Source organism: Brachycentrus maculatus, unplaced genomic scaffold (genome assembly GCF_059751285.1).
Source record: "Brachycentrus maculatus isolate JH-2025_06_01 unplaced genomic scaffold, ASM5975128v1 h1tg000055l, whole genome shotgun sequence".
Lineage (NCBI taxonomy): Eukaryota > Metazoa > Arthropoda > Insecta > Trichoptera > Brachycentridae > Brachycentrus > Brachycentrus maculatus.
Window position 1 is genome coordinate 6,109,324 of NW_028280809.1, and position 21,501 is coordinate 6,130,824.

The 21,501-nt window shown below is 33.0% G+C and overlaps 1 protein-coding gene across 1 annotated transcript in view; it reads right to left on the reverse strand.

Annotated features, from left to right (window-relative positions):
- The window catches only part of LOC148311954 (uncharacterized), a 61,044-nt gene extending 58,639 nt beyond the window's left edge, over positions 1-2,405 (reverse strand). Inside the window, exon 1 of the mRNA XM_088278255.1 lies at positions 2,203-2,405. Within this exon, the coding sequence (XP_088134381.1) occupies positions 2,203-2,283 (81 nt within the window). The 5' untranslated portion in view covers positions 2,284-2,405. The remainder of the gene's footprint in view (positions 1-2,202) is intronic.
- Between the last annotated feature and the right edge of the window lie 19,096 nt (positions 2,406-21,501).

The following is a 21,501-nucleotide window of genomic DNA, read 5'->3' on the forward strand; positions in this document are numbered from 1 at the left end:
AACGGACACCCCCTCCCCTCAATTAGTCCGTTATATCGAGGTTTTACAGTAATATGATTCCATTTTTTCAGAAATTCATTAAAAAATATATTTTGTTACCTGAGACTGTGACATTTTTTTTATTACTAGCGTCTCGTGGATGACGAGTGTCAATCGTTATGCGATATATGTAAGTATTATAGGTGGTATGAAGGTGATAAGGAGAAATTAGGCAAGCGTTCCCTTGAATTTCCACCGATGCGCAGTTGGCCAAGGTCGGAGAGAACAGAATAGGACATTTGCCACTAGCCGGTAGTTATTAGTTGAATCGGTGCCAAACTCATACGAGCAAAACGTCCAAAGTCAAGCGCGTATATTTCCAGAGATCCCGAGGAGTTGGGCACGAAGGTGACTAAACAAAAACAATGAAGGGTTGGATGGATAATTAAATTTACTACCTAGCGGCGCCACCGCACTCAATCTGAATGGAGGAGAGTGTATCTCGTTAAATTTAGGAGACGCACCATAACATCTGCTAAGAGAGCAAAAGAAAGAAGGAAATAAATACGATTCGTGATAATTGTTCATCGATAAATAAAAATCCGTCTATTGAAGCGAAGTGAACGCCGGGTCGGAATCGGATCTAGCTGACTAACTGAAGTAACTAACTACAAATCCATTTTACAGCCTACACCGGGATATTTCTTTAAAAAAATTGTGGTGATTTTACAAACTTGTTTTTTGTTTTCTGATCCACTAACATCCATGTGAGTGGATCAAAAAAACAGAGTCTTTTTATAAAATAATGTATCAATATGATCCACAAAGCTAATGCTTTTAATATTCAAAACATTACAAACTTGTATTTATTTAGATTGGCAGTGACAGAGATATTGAAAGCTTTAAATGTAAATGCACAGCATACAATCTTGTTTCACATTTTCTATAAATTTCTCAATATAGTTTTTAATTTTTAATTTTATTGGCATAGCACCATACAACTAACAAAAGATTACTTTGAAGAGAAGGTCAGTGAGAAAAGCCTCGATCTGTATCAGATCTGGGAATTTGTCGCGAACGTGCCTATTGCCAGTCAAAGAAAGCGAAACAGAACATAGATTGTTCTTATATGTATGGTGTCTGCAAAAACAAAGTATTGTTTCTTTGTTTGCAACCAGGTTCGCATGTATTCTTGGTTTAATACACCAACGTAAATGTCGCGAGCCAAGTTCAGCACTATTCAATCGGCAGTGGGTGGAACGAATTTAACTTATATTGCCAATCTAAGTTAGGAAAATCACACGTGTATTTTTTCAAATCAATTTATTCAAAAGTTATGTTTATTTTTAGGGAACATAACTTTATATTGTAGTTTCTGTCGGACACGAGTCGAAAGTACATTAAAAAAAGTATATCGACTGACGTTTAATGTACTCGAGAAACGCTCGATTTTTTACTACACGAAAAGCGAAACTAAAAATAATTACCGAAATATCTGGTTTCACCAAAAACGAAGCAGGTTTTCTGTGTCGGTAAACCTTCTCGAAAAGTCAGCATTGACGAAGAACTGCATGTAGGGAAATAACTTCGCGTTATTTACAAATACTAGGGGGCTGCGTGTCGGCTGGTAATCAATGCAGAAAACCGCAAAAAATAATGCAAATAGTTCATTTATATGAGAGATCAATTTCTAGAAGATAGGCGTGTTAACGTGTCGGAGCATTTTGTAAAAATGATAAAACACGAATGTAAATTGATTTATATGTCGGAATTCCTCGAAACTAACGAAGCGGGGCGCGAAAATGTACGGTGAATAATTTCTTCACAGTGTGTAACCCAAATGCAGAGCATAACGGCTATTGAATACAAATATATCGACGTGCTGATAAAATAAACCGAGCAGTATTAAATGTGACGATTGTATACATAACAAAATGTTGTGTGTACCCATTAGGGCGATGGCCAAAAAAATCGCCGCACTTGCCAAGAATTTGGAACGACGTAAGTAGAGATCACAGCTGGGTTATAAGGAACAAAACAAAAACATTTTTCCGATACAAAAGGTCTCAAAATCTTAACATTATAAATACAACAAGGGCACACAAATTACATAAAAATATATACTTCAAAAATAAGAACGATTTCGTAGAGTTATGGTTAAAATCACTCGATTTATTAGTAAGACGTAAATCTTCGGATAACACTCGCGATATATCGTTTAACCTGGGCAGGGTCCTGATCCAGGAGGCTGGCAAACATCTCCCTCGCCGGACTCTTCCTCAGCAGCCGCGAGAGGAAATCCATTTTGCGAGCGGTAACCCAATTACTATTTCAGTGTGAGAGCTAAGTGCGACGCTGGCTACCCCCGAGGTACTGAAATGACAAACGGCACGCCGGGCCAACAGTTGCGGTCGGCCGGTGCGGTGCGACTATCTCTAGCGTGCGGGGGAGACTGCCAAGCGGGTGGACCGGTGGACCGGTGGACGGGTGCCGAGATCAGCTGTTGGCTGGCGGGAATACTCGTGGGAATACAGAATAAACACCACTCGCGACGAAGAAAAGAAAGCGGCGGTAGTAAACACGACAGGTCAATGAACATGAGCGCTTTTATGCCAAAATGAAAACTGTCTATCAATCATTCTGTTTTTTTATATAGTATGATAAACGATCGCATATACTTATCTTTTACACAATTGCATCTAGTTGAAAAAAAAAACAAAACAAAACAAAAACAGAACCAATATATCCACGGACAGGTGCCTGAAGCGCAGGACTGGACCTTGCCTTTACATAATTAACGATCAACTTAACATGGCGTCGATCTGATGCAATGCGCTATACATCAAATGGGTCAGAAAACGAAGAAGAAAAAAACTAATTATCAACTATAATTTGCAAGATCATTTTTGTAAATAGAATTCCAGAAAAAAGCATTACCAAATAAAAAACGAGTATAAAAAAAAACAACAGGGAAAAAATTAACAACCCCGATAACAATATAATAACATTCATTAAAATATCTGAAATAAAATATAGTTATAGGAATCGAATATTAAGTTATATATTTTTACTATGGTTTTTGCGATTTTTCCATATTGAAGGTTGAAATACTTTGTTAATTTGCAATCGAAATTAAGTAACGCCGGACCGAAGTCCTTACCTTTTGTTACTTTCCGAAGAAAGTAACAAAACCCAACCGAATTTCTTATCGTACATTTTTAGTATGGAGCACAGTTTAAGGGGTTCCACTCGCGATGCTTAATTTTAGAACGCAATTAACTCTAAACATTCGTCCCATGTCGCGTTATTACGTGTAGAGATAATCTACTAGGGTGTTGGATTGTATCCCGCAGCTTCCAAGTAATGAGGGATTCTGTCCTGACCAAAATAAAACTAACCATTCCGGGCGGATCTTATGTTTCAAACTAATCGTAGCATTATTAACTGTTGAAAAAGAGCGACTGAAACGTCTCTTATAATTAAACGAAATAAATCACAACACAAAACTAACGGCAATTGAAATAAAATGTGTAGGCATTAATGATAAATATTATAATAATTTCTCAAATTCACAAACATCAACAAATAGAGCCGCCAATAATTCAGCAATGACACCAACATTAAAATAACACCATCGTTTCTGTGACGTCATTCATTGCCAACTTACGAAAATAACGTTTTTTTAGAGGGCGAATTTTCCAAAAGAAAATAATGGATGAAAATATTAATTATATTGGCTGTTATAAACACAAAACGAGTCTAATACAATCCTTTATAAGTTGAGTATGTTAAATTAGATATTCCTCCCGTCTGACAAAGATCCATTAACATGAATCGCATATAATAAAGATTCTTAAAATTGCAGTCACGTTTATCATATTTTTAGGGAATAATATAAATAGAGGATTTCATTCATATATTTTATTAGTGAATCAATGTATTAATAATCCCAACAATTCATGAAAAAAACACATATGTATATGTATGGTTAATTTGGGGTATTACGTTGGTATCAAAGCCATTATGGGACAGCTTTAACAGGATAATTGGATTGAAGACTGTTACGAGACGGCTACTTTATGCTTTCTTAAATTGGGCTAAACGATAATTGATTGAAAGGCATTATTAAATTTAAGTAGCAATTCATTACACATTAATAAAGTCGAAAAACTATTTTGCTTTTTTCATAGAACCAAACATCCAAGACCATCAGCAAAATTTTGGTTTGATTGAAGAAATTGTAAAGATATTTTAAATTAATTATACAACCTGTTGATTGGTGAATGTGTAAATACTAGCAATACCCCTCCCACTAGATATTTTACTATTATTCCTACTTTAACTTTTTTTACTGGCTTCAAGTCACACGTGAAGTTTTAAGTCGTAATTTTCAACTTACGTGGTATAGATTTTATAGGGCTTTACACGGTACATTATGAAAGGCGAAACAATATACGACGGGATTATTTTTCGCTCCATACTACGTAAAGATTTAGTAAGATTGCTAGCAACAGGCTAAAATAAACCAATGATATGAAGGTTATGCCATATATATAAAAAAAAACTTTGAGCATAATACATATTTACGGAAAACTGTGACGCGCAAATCCTTTATGTACTCACGTCATAGGTTATAAAAAAAACTACAATTTCATATAAAGCTCGTTCCTTTCAACAACGTCATGTATCAAAAATCGTAGATTTTCAGCTGTGCATGTTTTGGAATGCCCAAAAAATGTACTATATCCCAGCATAAGCGGCATATTTTTATATTATTTTTTGACATTTCATCAAAGATGAAGAAGAATATGGAAGTCTGGGCATTTACGGGGCTTACGACCGTCATAGGCTGGTTTGAGTGATCACTTTACACACGTGTAACATTCACCAATTCTACCCATTATTGACAACCACACTACTCAAATTCTTGGAAGTTCTATATATATGAACCAATTTAGAAACCTTGTTCATGAATCACTAAAACTTCACTAGAGACATCTATTGGTGAGATGTAAAGAAGCTTTTTATTAAGCAGAAACTCTTATATTAGTATGTGAGATCCGAATCCCGGATTATAATCACACACATGAGAAACGCCAGAAAATACCATTTTCATTTTTATTATTAAGCTTATACAAACTTATATTTTGTGAACAAGTATTTGGACACATTTAAAATGTTGTAAAGGCATATTTTTAACTTAATATTTACCCGCTACACGGCAGAAAGTGTTGTTTTTGCATTTTGAGGAAAACGTATTGTTTTATAATTTTTAAAATATACTAAATATTTTTCAAATGGAGAAAAAACATTCAGGTTTTACCTAAAAAGATCTGTTTGCACAGTAAAAGTTCAATAAGTGGCTTGGTATTTATTTTTAATACATACATTTTATTATATTTTTAAACTTTAAAAACGATCTCCTGAAAAATCAAGTTTTTGATAAACTAATGACGTTGTTGAAAGGAGTGAGCGATATTTTGAAAATGCGCCACCACACTTTATTATTAAATAATAATAAATTAGATCTTGCGTTACGATATTAGAACCGAAAATGTGTTACAGAACTAAATGGCCGAAATGCACTACGAAATGCATTTTTTTTATTTGAGTAATGTAACTTCAGTATAAAATTAAAAATATTTAAATATATTTAAATTATCGTTTAATTGCCTTTCAAAACAGCGCGAATACGAATTTAGAACTTTGAATAACATGTCTAAGGCTCAAGAAAAAAAATTCAGAGATTTTTTCTTCTTCTAAAATATGGAGATTATAATAAAGAAAACTCACGAGACATCGGTAAGCTCCTCCTGGGTCCATGGCCCGCACAAGACTGAATTATAAAAATTGAAATATCGAAGTCTATTAACAATGGAGAGATAATTCATCATAATGTAGTACTATGGGAGACTGAATACGTTCTCAAGCTACCGGTAAAAAAAGACTTTCAGCGTTCATGAAATTTTCTAAATTTAATTTAATTGAGAAAATCAATTTGTTTAATAAATTGTTTTTAAAAAAATGGTTGACACTTCGAAAGATTTTTTTTATTGAGATGGAAATATGGAAATTGGAGGTTTTAATGGGCTTAAACGTGGCTGGTTTAAATCTTTATATAAATGGCATCTAGGTAGAGCTAATCCGGCATTCGTGTACAAATGTTTTGACTCTCAGAACGTTGTGAAAAGCAATTGGGTTCGAATCCATACGAAATTGGAAATTCATTAAAAATATATATATAAGTACTCGTATATTCAAACTAACTAACTAACCAAACCATCAATCACGCCGCTTCACCGCAAGGGTAGGTAGAGAGAATAGAACGCCACACCATCTATCTTTGCAAACATTCTTCGCCTCTTCCACGTTTATGCATCTCCTCATTCATACCCGCCGATACTCCTAACTTGACGTATATTCAATATTTTCTTCAATCTGATGAATAGTGTTATAAGTGGAATTTTAAAATATATTGTGTAAGAATCAAAAAATTAAATCTATTTATTGACTGACTTTTCAGTCTAATACATATTTTTTCGTATCAGGTGATTTGATATTTTTTTCACAATTACACATGTGTGCTGTATTTTTACGAGTGTAAAAGTACGTTAGAGGTTAATTTAAAAAAATATATAACAGTAAAAAAAAAACAAATATTTACATACAAAATAAGAATTTTCTAAGTGTATACGTGATTAATATAACAACAAATGTTATTTTGGATAAATAAATTGAAAATTAAAACGTTATATTTCAAAAATAAATACCATAGCTTGTCAGCAGAAGTGATGTCTTTTAGTTTTTATTCCCTGCATCAGAAAACTGATCAACCAAATGATCAGAGCCAATAATAATTAATAATATCAACCTTGTGGAACGAAAATTAGGTGCAGTTCGTACGAACAATGCCTTCTTAAAACACAATAAAATAAAGAGCCCCGTCCGTTCCTTACAGATCGTACTTTGTCACACTCCGTAAACCTCGCACCTAAGCTAACACAAATTTAAAGCTTTCAAACGCAAGCGAGGAGCGGACGTCACATCACAAAACAGAGCAAAACAAACACCACACTTTGCTTGCTATTCACCGTTGTATCAAATTGTATAGACGGCACTGGTGCACTCAACTTTCCAACGCATTTTGACACTTGTGGCGACTCGCTTTTTTCCTACATACACACCGCCACGATATGAACTTGGGTTTTTTTGTATTTATGGGTGAAATTAGAGGGTTTGTCGTTGCTGTGCGCAGGCGCATAAGACCTACCACAATAGAGAAGTCAACTCACAGGGGCACCGGGCCAAATCGATAATCTCAAGTAACCAAAGAATCGAACCAGACTCTGTTAACGTTATAGATTGGCTACACTACCTACATCTGTTGGAAAAGTTTAAAACGAATCATGGTACGTTTCAGATAAGTCTACGTTGAAACGTCAAAGTGTGTTCAAACACACAATCTTTATTCAAATAAAGAAAAAACGCGCTCTTCAAATAAATACATTTTCCTTTAATACCCAGATTTGTCGAATTCGAATGTCGAACATAATTTTCTCTGAATTCAAGTAACATTTTACGTAAATGATTTTTTCTTAAACACCATTTTCGGATTGAAAAAATAAGTTTTTCTTCGAAATAATTATATGGTTTTGAAAATAAAAGAGTTACCGTAGGGGCTACTTGAATTTTGATGTGTTACTTGAGCCCAGAACACAAAGAAGATTTAAATCTGTATTTGGTCTACAATAATAATTAATGGAAGATTTAAATCTGTATTTGGTCTACAATAATAAGTTTTTCTTCGAAATAATTATATGGTTTTGAAAATAAAAGAGTTACCGTAGGGGCTGCTTGAACTTTGATGTGTTACTTGAGCCCAGAACAAAAAGAAGATTTAAATCTGTATTTGGTCTACAATAATGAACGTATCGACACGATTCATTGTTTCCCTGACATGTGACACTTATTGTTACGATACTTCGATCGATACCACGATCTTATATATTTTTTTGTATTGGACTGAAGTAACACATCAAAGTTCAAGTAGCCCCATTCTACGGTAATGAATTAGGAGTTGAAACAAAAAATCTTCATATCTTCTAAAACAACAAAAAAATATCCAATAAAAATTATTTATAAAAATCAGGATTGGAAAGACGTGTTACCTCTACGGCGGTCGGCCGGTGATTGAGTTCTGTGTTACGTTGTATCCCCTTCATATATAGTCAAATGGTCTTTTTTTTTTTTATTTAACATAAATTCATATTTAATTAATTTCTCTTATATATATATACAAACAAATTTATTTAAAATCATTCATTTTTAGAATTCGTTTTTTTTTTCACTTCTTGAAATGACATCGATTTACAGTTTATGAGACACTTGTAAATTGAGTCTGCTGTAATAGAATGTAGTTAAGCAGTCGACATACAAAAATACTTGACAGACACGACTAAAAAGAACATTCACATTGGCGTCAAGTATCTGCAAGTTACGTATTAGGTTTTGGTTGACTCCTGAAAAATATTCACTGTTTCCACGGGTCATTAACTGAAAATTATATTTAGCCTGAAAACGCAGAAATGTGAGCAAAGGGCTGATAAAACGCGTTCATTTAAATATTAAATAATGAGAATAAAAATGATACTTGACCATCCAAAAAAACAATAGGGACTAAAAAAGATTGTAGACTTAAAAATATGAATTTTTTATGAAGTTACAACTTAGGTTTATTTGGTTGTAAAAATAGCTCAAAATCCCAAAACGACGATTACCTATTATGTTTTTAAATAAAAAGAGAAATATTTGTGTTTTATTTTTTACACAAATATTTCAATTTCATACTATTTATGTGAGCCTAAGCGGCCCGTTATTAGAAATAGGTATCAAATTGTGGTAGAGTGGGTTCGAACCTAGAAACTCTGACTTAAGAGTCCGCGACCCTAACCACGGGACTACACCCGACACTTTCGCTTTCTAACAGTAATATGTATGTATTACATATATTCTAATTCATTTTAATATCATATTGGTTCGCATGTCGAAATAATGGAAGCAATGACAGCAAATCGCAGCATAGCTGACTTTTCCTTAATTGTATCGTGTCCGGTAAGCTATAATGTGCGTACAATACATCGATCACGTCCAAAAATAAATTAACTACTAATTAAACTACAAAAAAGTAGATCTATCCCTTACAGGAAGCAAAAAAAGATTATTTTTAATCCGTAAGTCAAGTAACAGTATTTGAGATGAAACACCTAAAGTTTTTTTTATGAATGAAGGAGGAAATTTTAGCATCCCAGGGCTTATGACCTCGCATTTGGCTGGCTTAAGAGATCACTTTATACGCACGTATAACGGTCGTCCGGAAAGAGAAAGATAACGATGAATCAAGTTGGTCGTGTGTATTAGTAAATGTGACGAAATATGAACCAGATATTAAGAACTTGTCATCGAATGTACAACAGAAAAAATCTCATTCATAAATAACTAAAGTGTATTATTATTGATTAAGACTTTATTTCTGGGAAACTGTATATTGGAATTATTAAGCTTGTTGATAATTTTTTAATTTTATTTTTATTTTATGTCAAAAATAAATACTGCATGGACACGTCATACAACCAAGAGGTAACATTTGAGGATTTTCGACACGCGGACCCAAAAAAGGTTCGCCATCCCTGATATAGGCAATGTATTTGACAGCCGGTACGTCTTTCTATGAAATTGACATCCAATAAAATAACGATACTCTGTCAGGTGAAACGGTGATTTAAAAATTATATCACCCGGTAGAAATAATATAAAGAAATCGATTTTAATATCCACCGAAATGATTCTTGGCTACCCGTAAAACACGAGCGAATTAAATAAGAGAATAATTCGATTTTCACGTGAAAAATAAATGTTTTGACTATTATCACATCATGCGATAGTTAAATGCTTGTATAATATATGTACCTTATTTGTCGTAATATTTCTAAGGTCCTCCAAAGACTTGATGTAATTTTTAGGATATCCCCCGTTCGAAATGCACATTTTCCATACGAGATCTCCGGCGAAAACGAAACCGCCCGGTTCTTTCTTTTCCATTTAAATTTCCCTCCACTTTAACGATAAACAAACCGCATCACCGATAACGAATTAAAAGCATTTGATTCGATAAGACCCACATAAAAATAAGGGGAAATTCAACGAGCGAGATCAGGAAAACAGAAATTGAATCCGACCGAGTGTATCTCGCGATCTCTCTTCCCCGGAGGGTGATTCGAAACTGGTGTGGAATTCACGAGTTCACCAGACAAAGGATCAAGTTGGAGCCAGCTGTCACAGACTGGTGACAAAGACAAAACTGGACTGTGCCGTCCTGCGTCCTCATGTGCAGACGCATCAATGGAGACGCCTCCTCCAGACTTGTAATACCGCGTCGGGAAAAAGGAAAGCCAATTCCGTCACTTGATGCCGGACTGCCGAACATTCTCAAACCTCGGTTCGAAGGCAACAACAAAATTAAGATAAATTTAAAAATTACCGTGAGAGTGCTGTGAAACACCGAAGTACCGTAGAACGGGGCTACTTGAACATTGATGTGTTACTTGAAGCCCAGTACAAAAAAAGAGATTTAAATCTGTATTTGGTCTACAATAATTAACGTATCGTGACAATAAGTGTCACCTGTCAGGGAAACAACGAATCATGTCATGGGCTCAAGTAACACATCAAAGTTCAAGTAGCCCCGTTCTACGGTACGTATGTTTTTTACTGATTTCAGTTCGACATGAAATAGTTTTGCCAGCAAGTTGACTGAAAGCCGTCCGTACTGCAAAACACTCTGAATGATAATTTTCCATTTTTTATACGATTTTACTATAATTTGAGTGAACTTTTACGAAATACTTCCGTGTATAATTTTAGATACGTATCCTAAAACAATGAAATTGATCAAAAATAATTATAATTTAAGCGCAAAACTGTTTTTTTTTATCCGCCTCCGTAGTGTAATGGTCAGCACGCTCGGCTATCATACTGGAGGTCCCGGGTTCGATTCCCAGGGGGGGGGGTCAAATGAATATAAGTGATTTTTTCACTATAATATTTATTCAATATTACCCTGGACTGGTTCCTGAAGGAGAGGGTTGATCACCTTTCATTCATGTGTTAAATATCAAGATAACACTGCGTTTATATGATGCAGTGCCCTATGCACCATCAAGCGGGGATGAGGGTTTGAAGAAGTAATTGAGACCTATATTGTTATGTATACACTCTGTATGACATAAAAATAAAACATTACGATATATTCAACCATGGTACTCGATCTTCTATTGTTATTTTTTTTTGGCTGGAAAATCTGATGCTCCAAGTAAACACGTCTGATAGGTAGGTGCAAAATAATGATTCGGCCAGCACAAAGAGCAAAAAATGTATGGACTCTGGTCACTACATTACGTGGTGCCGTCGCGGTTGGATGCGGTGCAATAACAAATTATTGCCAGCCAATCAGGGGACAGACGAGATTCTAATAAATGACAAAATAAAACATCCTTCAATTCTCAATGTGTTTACATATTTTTAAATGAATGAAATATATATATATATATAAATATATATATATATATATATATATATATATATATATATATATATATATATATATATATATATATATATATATATATATATATATATATATATATATATATATATATATATATATATATATATATATATATATATATATATATATATATATATATATATATATATATATATATATAATACATACGAGAACATATTATAAAGAACTCAGCTGTGACATTTTACAATAGTTTGCTACCAAGATTCTTGCTAACTTAGCTAAACGGCTTGCTATTCTATAGTAAAATGATATCCACTTCTAGTACTTTTCTATACCTATTCACATTTCTTATCCATCTCTCTTTACCCTCACATACAGGTTTCTTGTGATATACGAGTACGTATCTCAGATAAATTTATTGTATTATTTAACAATTTATCAATGCTAGATGAGATTTAAAATGTATATATAATCTTGTAAGTAGGTATGTATATCAAGATTAGGAATTAAAAAGTAAATACCAATGTTAAATTTTGGATTATAAAAACAATAAAATTATATAATTGATTGAGATAAGAAATGGCATACGCATATCTAATAATAGGTATATTTATGGCGTAAAATAAATGTATATATTTATTTTAAATATAACGCATGTGACTATGATGAGGAAGAGAAACGAAAACGAAAGAGATGATATTGCTGATAACATAATAATAAACATAATAAATTGCCCTGAAAAATCCCAAAACGAATTTAAACTTGGAAGTACATAACTTGTTAAAAATTGTTAAAAAGTTGACTTGTTAAAAATGACAAACTGCATTGATGTTTACTTTCTTGCCATACAAAAGTGACTCAAATGGCCTCGCTAAACTTTTTATATTTTGTTAGTCACTTTCTCCTGTACGAGTACGATATATGGAAGTCTGGGTATTTACAGAGTTTATGACCCACAGTAGGATGGTTAAGTGATCACTTTACACACATGCAACATTTACTATTCTACACATGATTGAAAACCACACTACTTTTTTTTAAACTCCTACATATATCAACAATATCATAACACTGTACATAAGAGTTTACTAGAGCCATCTATGGTTGAATTAGGTACGTTTTTATTTAGCAGACTCTTTTATTTAAATGTATCCAAGATCCCAACTGGGTTATTTTACCTACTGGGAAACGCATTTCAATCATTTTTTATGCAGCTTATAATTTAACCAGTTATTTTATTCATATTTAGACACACTCAAAATACTGTAAATACAAAATATCAACACAGTTACACAACGCTACGTCATTAGGACATTTTTACTCAATGTTTGAGAATCTCTGCCTCGCAGAACTTCTATTTGTGGAGATTTTTGTGGAAACGCGGATCCGATCTTCCGAGCAAGGGGTGCTTAACCTCGCGGATCGCGGTCACAATATGGGGCTGTCAGCGCCACGGCCAAATATTACTATCAGCAAAATTAGACACATCATTCTGCATTCTGTGTCCAACGAACCGCTAGCGTATTTGTAACGAGGAAGCACTGGACAAAAAGCAATGAACAACTTCAAAGGGGTACTTTTTTTTAATTCAAAAGGCTACTTTTTGCCAGAAAAACGATACGCTGTTTTTAAGTTGGCCTTCGTACGTAATTCTTAAAATAGCATACAAAAAGAAAAAAAATTATATCAAAAGCGCTGATCGTCAAATTGAGATTATGCACGGTTTTATTGTATAAACATAATCAAATATTTTATATTCATTAAAATACTATGCATATTTTAAAACTAGAAATTATATTAAGGCCCAGCATTCGTTTAGTCGCATTCATTCCACCGGAGACCACCGGAGAGGTCACATGTCTCTTCACGCTCGATTTTTTAAAGGAATATCAGATATTTGATTTTTTTTTAGAATATATTTAGAAAAATCTTTTTACAATTTTTTGACTCCTAACCTTTCAGTAACACTTTTTTTTCAAAACGATATAACTATTTCGAAGAAAAACTTATTTTTTCAATGCAAAAACGGTATTTTGAAAAAATCAATTACGTATAATGTTACCCGGATTTAGAGAAAATTAAGTTGCAACTTAACGAATGCTGTGGTTTAAAATACGGTTAACTAATGACATGGAATCGGTAGGTTTTTGGTACAAAATCCGACTGAGTAAATTTGAAAGAAAACTGCAAATGAGCATTTGATTTGCATGAAAGAGAAAATCCAATCTAAATTACATAAATCATTAGTGATACACTGCTTCTCCAAATTGAACGAAGGGTTAAACAGCTCGCTAATTTAGTTCTATTAACGCAAGGATAGTGATAGCACTTAGTGCCGTAATTACTCATCCTCATTACATTGTCTGTCTCGGATGACTTGCCACTAAAACACAAATGGAAAAAAAGTGAAGAATGGAGACACAAGTTTTATGGTCGTTTTAGAAGTAATCTTCCTAATAGACTACCGGGAATCCCGTTTTAATTCAATTCGGAATTACCGAATCTTTATCGAATCTTTATCATAAGAATTAAAAATTTGCTTAAATTCTTTAAAAAATCCTATATTTTTTAAATGTTTTTTTTGTCCGCCTCCGTAGTATAATGGTCAGCACGCTCGGCTACCGTTCTGGAGGTCCCGGGTTCGATTCCCAGGGGGGGTCAAAAAATATAAATGATTTTTTCACTCTCATATTTATTCAATATAACCCTGGACTGGTACCTGAAGCGGAGGGCTGATCACTTTTCCTTCATGTGTCAACGATCAAGATAACACTGCGTTTATATGAAGCAGTGCCCTATGCACCATTGGGGTGCAGATAAGGATTTTATTATTATTATTTAAATAATGGAAAAGGTTTAATATAATAATTACCATCATCTTCGCAATACAGCAAAACGATATAACGGACCTCTATGTAACGAACTTCGGATATAACGGACAAAAAATCCGGTCAAATGTTGTTTTTTTAAACATTATTTTAATATTTTACACGCTTAAACTTAAGTGTCCCCGCATATAAGCGATTTTTAGCCCATGATAAGCACAAATTATATCTTAAAACTTCAAAAGTGCATACCAAAGTTGATTCCTTTTTCAAAGCTTTTCCTATTATTGAGAGCAAGCGCGTCGATATCAAACAGCAACGTCACTTCACGATGAGTGTCCGAAGACAATAAATATAATTTTGTTTGTGTTTTGTATTGCTTCATTATATTCTAATACAATATTAATATTTGAAGAAAAAAATTTTTTTTTCATATAAATCCAATTATAAACAATCGTTATATCGAGGTTTAACTGTATTTAATTCTGAAAATAAACTACGCCACTAGAACTATCCATGCAAAAAATAACGCCACCGGATAACAACGTATTATTTCAATATATTTATTTGGGTTAAGAAAAAAGGAATACGCCTTTAAAGAAAAGCATATCCGCCAAATTTCTCAGTATTGTGAGCTTTTTTCGTATGTTTGCAGACGTTTAAATTCGCGAAACGTCAATCATCCGTGTTTCACCGACACCGTTTCTAATGTAACGGAGGAGTGCATTAAACACGACCAAAATAATGGATTTCACATTTTCTATGTACTCGTACACACGTCACACGTACGATTCTACATTTGGCGATGCCTTATTAAATATGATCGTGCTTCATGACCTTTTGTCCAAAAAACATCTGCGGACCATGATTTTAAGGCCAAATAAAATTAATTGAAGCCCGATGTTTGCGCGAGACAGACTTATAAAAAATCACATTATAGTATCGCAACAAAGTATTTCCATACATATTTATTCTACCATAATCTTTTAGTTTTTTAAACATATTCCAAAAAAACTTACAAAAATAAAAATAAGTGTGAGTCAAACTTTATTCACGCACAGCTATTAAGAACTTGTATTGTTTCTCTTCAAAGTTATTCATATTCGCAACATGCAGAGCTACGAAAAAATTGAGGGACAAATCAATAGTAGGTATTGAATATATGATATTGAAACTAGATTCATATGTTATAATATGAATTATTTATCAGTACATATTAGTAGGTCTAATTCCATGAATATATCATTCGTAAATAAAGATATTACGGAAAAATCAAATAATATGTTCCGATATCCTTTATCTAAGCTTCAGGGCTCTGGAACGAAAATACCATAAGCCTAGGACGAATTTCGTAAACCTACAGAAATTAAAATGACTTTTTTTTGTATTCACAATTATAAAACAAAAAAAACCCTGGATATTATTATAAATAAGTACCTAACATAAATCAAGATCAAAAAGCTTTCATGGTTTATTATGTACATGTTGTACCTACATAACATTGTATCTTCTTTTTTTCTTTTTTTATTAACCCTTATGCGCACCCAATGATGCATAGGGCACTGCATCGTAGCGACGCAGTATCTTGATTATTAAGTGCATGAAGGCAAGGTGATCAGCCTTGCGCTTCTTGTACCAGTCCAGGGTGATATTAAATAACTATGAGAGCGAAAATCACCCATATTTATTTTGACCCCCTGGGAATCGAACCCGGGACCTCCAGCACGGTATCCAAGCGCGCTGATCATTACACTATGGAGGTGGTATCTTCTTACAATGATTCATTTTAATAAACTATGACGAAAATAAGCGAACAAAAATTATCGTCTGATACAAAGCACACATTTGTACCGATATTTATTTCGCTACAAAAACGTAAGCATCGGAGCTTTCATCGCCGGACATAAATTATCACGCAATAGATTTACAATCTGGGTGCAAGATTATGCAGTTAATATTGGAGATTGTTTAGATTATCGGCAGGATTTCTAGGAACGCCAGATCGTATTAGTTTGATCATGCCCCGCCTGTTTACATCTTTGATCTAAGATTAAAATGAGAACCTCAGATATGCGGCCATCCCGGTGCATTTAAATGCAACATTTCAGAGACAGATAGTGCAATAAATCAGAGGGATGTTACTCGCCTAACTGAACAGGAAGGAATAGGCCCTGAAAGATGGCTATCGAGAATATACGTACTTACATTAAACCGACAGCATTTCTTTTTTAACAACATATTACTATTAGGAATGCACTAGAGACACACACGTATCTGAAAATTATTTCATCTATTTCCTGTATGGAAGGAAAATGGATTAAAATAACAATGAAGGGGGAAAATAAGAATAAGTCTAAAAAAAAAGTAAGATGAGGAGAACGGTTGATTTTCTTAGTGGGATATATAATATTTTTTCAAGCGTAAAAATACAATCACTTGCATTTTATACTGTAACATAATTCCACACTTTACAATTGAAGCAGTATGATAATTTGGTTTTAATAGTACTTTTTTTCGATATCTTAATAAATGGCGTTGAATCACTCACGTGCTAGGTCTACACACCTGCTTATAAGTATATTTATGTATAATAATCCACTTCTTTCCCAATATTGCAATAATTAAATAAGCTTGTGATTGACGGAAAAATAAGGTAGGAATATAGTGATTACAGTTCGTTCATAATTCATAATGCCATAAAATTATATTTTTTAATGGGATTTTTAAGGCTACTACCATGAATATGTCATCAATTTACTACGTCTATCACATATTGGGAGAAATCAGTTATTGGAAGTTCGATATATTTTTTAAAGAAAATAATACATCAGCAAAACATAACGCGTTTCGATGAGTTTCAAGGAATAAACTTTAACTATAAAAAATATACATCGATATCAGAGAATTTGAATTGATATATTTACTAGGGAACGATATATTGCATACATATTATGGACTGCTTCCTACTAAACTATCAAACTACGAAATAATAAGGAAATACGTCCAGTGTTTATTTATAAATCTTCCATATACAGAACACAGAAGCCATTTATTGATAATGCTTGATTAATTAAAATAAATCGTATGCGTAGAATAAGTAATGAATGCAGACAAACATACGCAACGAGTTTCGGCCATCAGGAATAACGCAGTTAGCTTTGAAATGCTTTGGCCACCCAGGAATAAAAGAAAACTATTTATATACATTATAGCCCGACATAAACATTTTTTAGCAATCTTCATAAGAACAAGTTCTATTTTAAACATAATCTGTACTAACCGGGACACAAATAGATAAAGAAGCGTAGAAATACAATTATTTTATATATTTTTATGCGATATTTTTAACGGAGATCTATCACGCTCCAGATCAGATGTTGTCAAACTTTTTTGATCAGGTGCCTGTGAAACTCTAAATATCTATTGCGGCACCGTTTTCCCAATTTTCGGACAAGTTGAATTTCCGCCTAGAGTCTACTTTATCTCCAGGAAATCATCGATCCAGGCCCTATTTTGAAATATAATAAAATAACAACTAAGTACTTATATAGTTTTTTTCCACATACATTTTATTCGACCAGCAACCGAGTTTCATTGTAACAGACATCATCAGGCTGGTCATCACCAGTCTGATGTCGCAAGTTAAATCAAATTTATGTGGAAAAAACTATATACTTAAGTAGTTGTTATTTTATTCTATAAAATACAGTTCCGCTAAGAAATGTTATCCAAGTTAAATACAGTACAGCATAGGCAAATTTTACTGCATTATATAAGCTGATTTGTAATTGTAAAGAGATTTCTACCTATTAATAAAATATACAACTTTAACGATATTAAAATTTCCGTTGATTATAAATTAATTTCACATATACTATGGATTTATTAAAACCCTCAATTTTTTATTAAATAGTAAACAAATGTACAAAAAAACATTAGCACATATCAAATTATTCACACTCACACTAAGATTGTAAAATAATAAAACATGCTATACCTACACACGCAACACATTTAAGTATGATAATATTGGGTATGTACATAATGCATTATGCATTGACAGTTGGACAAATGGCTCTATGGTAAGCTGTCCTGACGTTCAACAAACAAACTAAGGTTCATCGACTGTCAAATCCTGACACGTTTCTTGGTTATTGAACCATTTTGTTAAAACGTAATAAACACCATGACTTGTAAATGTAGTATACATATTTACGTACACACAGTTACATACATGCAAATACTAAGAAAATAGTATTATTTCAAAAGGAATGCATTTTTATAGATATTTTGAAAATACCGAAAAATATCAATAAAATATTTTGAGAATCTCTTTAATAATTTTGCACACGCAAATGCCATATTGATTAGTTAAAAATTGGAAAAAAATCCATAGATTTTTCTAAGGATGAATAATCAACAATCACATTTTTTTCAAGAAGATGACAAATATCTCTAAAGTGACGAATAATTGTTTTGTTAAACGGATTATGGAAGTCTCGGCATTTGCTTACGGCCAGTCATCGGCTGGTTTAAATTATCAGTTTAAAGACTGCGTAACAAAAATATATAAAATCAAAAAAATCTAAGTTATGTAGATGTTTAATCATGGGCAGAAAGATCACTTCTTCATCTCTCACGAAATAGCAATAATATATATTTTTATAAAAATATCTCGAGGATTAAATTCAGTATTTGTTTACTAAGATATGGATATATTCAAAAACAGTTATTTAGAAAAAAATACACAACTAAGAAAACACTAAAATAAAAGTTTTTGTACGTAATAATAACAACCCCAACATTTTCTTTTCGTGTGTAACAAATTTGAGTATTTTTGAAGATAATCTTATTTAAAGACACTTTTTAAATCAAATTAATAAAAGTGAATTTAGTAAAAAAAATGATTTGGGTTATTTATGTTATTCACGACATTTATCAATAGTGTTATTTACAATGTTTTATTTTACAGTAAAAATGATGAAATATTTATGAAAAAAAATGTCCCTCCAATGTACCTTAGTAAAAGTTGATCCCATTTTCTGTTTCAAGTCAACACAATTTTTTTTTAAATCACATGAAATAGTCACTATTGTTGGAGCGATATTTACACTACAGTATGAGATCAGAACTAAAACAAAACATCACTGATATCAACAGCCCGAATACGCACTACCGCCGAAAGTCGTAAAGCAACTAAATCGAAAATAGAAATTACTCGTACATTATTTTAAAAGATACCATTGAATTTAAATAGCAAGCAGGAGATGCTGCATTAGGATACTGCATACACATAAAGTACACATGACAAAATTAAGAAAACAAAACAGTGTGTGATAACGAATCAAACACGACCGAGCAAATAAAAAAATATTCTGAATAAGATAATATTTTATCTATAAAACATATCAATATGTAATTAGTATATTGTTAGACTGACGCGTAAATTTAAAAATATAAATATGATACATATAATCGTGCAAACAATTTATTCAATCGTTATTTCATTGCCATGCAACATGACTGTATATAATACTATGCTTTAAAAAAGGTTGCAATTAAAAACTAATCAAATGCAAAATGTACTTTTATATTATATCAAGGAGCTTTAAAAATGCACTCGAGTACTTGAATTAAAAATGAAATTGAAACAGGAGCAAAGAATATATTTTGTTTATCTTTATGTTATGTTCATATTATGGAAATACCAAATTTCAAAATGCTCGCGACGATTCAAAAACATTCGGTCAAACAAAGCTTAAACTACACGTTCTGCAAATCGAGGAAATGGTCAATCAAATCCATACGCTTCAACACACAAAAGGCGATAACATTCGAGATGTGTCCGCACTAATATCGCAAACTAACCGTCAACAGATCAATTACCGTCCACACGCCGCTCATCAAAGAGATGAACATGGTTTGTACACGAGCAGAAATTCGCGCGCGTAACCAGACGAAAAACAGTCCGATTTTACAATGCGCCTTGCCCCGAAACGCGGTGAAAATGACGATTTTCAGGTGAAACTCGACGACATTGCGCGGTACGCGACAGGCAAGTAAGTACTGGCGACTGAAAACACAAAACGAAGCGAGCGGACCGATGCCGTCCGCTGAAAACGTCAACAAACAATGACCGAACACAACGACGCTCCACCGCTCGGCGCTATGGGCAAAGATAGGATTGTATGAGCTCCTCATTATCATTCGCTAACATAATACCTTTTGACATTCTCCTAACATATGAGATTACAAATACGATGCTTCGAATAATGTTTAAAACGACTCGATCCGATTTTTAACAGATTTTTTTTTACATTATAATACACGAGGACATAATAAAATACATGTGAAGCCGATAAACTCACCTAAGTTTAAAGTAAGGTCCTTGCAATATTTTGCCTATACCCAAATTAACCAGCTGCCTGACATATCTTATAACATAACACCAAGTCAGGGATCCAAAATGAGTGAACTGAAAATATACCTTATGGAAAGATATTTGTGTTAGTGATTAGTTATATTTTCTCATTTTTTTCCAGGCTAATACACACGTGATAGCAAAAAAATAATAATAACGCGTGGATAAAAGTATTTTAAATAATAAATGCAATTCCTAAATATTATTTTTTGATATCTCATCAAAGATGAAGAAGAATATGGAAGTTTGGGCATTTACGGGGCTTACGACCGTCGTAGGCTGGTTTAAGTGATCACTTTACACACGTGTAACATTCACCAATTCTAACCATTATTGACAACCACACTACTCAAATTCTTGGAAGTTTTATATATATGAACCAATTTAGAAACCTTGTTCATGAATCACTAGAACTTCACTAGAGTCATCTATTGGTGAGATGTAAAGAAGCTTTTTATTAAGCAGAAACTCTTATATTAGTATGTGAGATCCGAATCCTGGATTATAATCACACACATGAGAAACGCCAGAAAATACCATTTTCATTTTTATTATTAAGCTTATAATTTGACCAGATAATTTATTTACAACATTTTGAGTGTGTCCAAATACTTGTTTTTTGTGAACAAGTATTTGGACACACATTTAAAATGTTGTAAAGCAATTCCTTTACTTTCAATTTATATTTACTT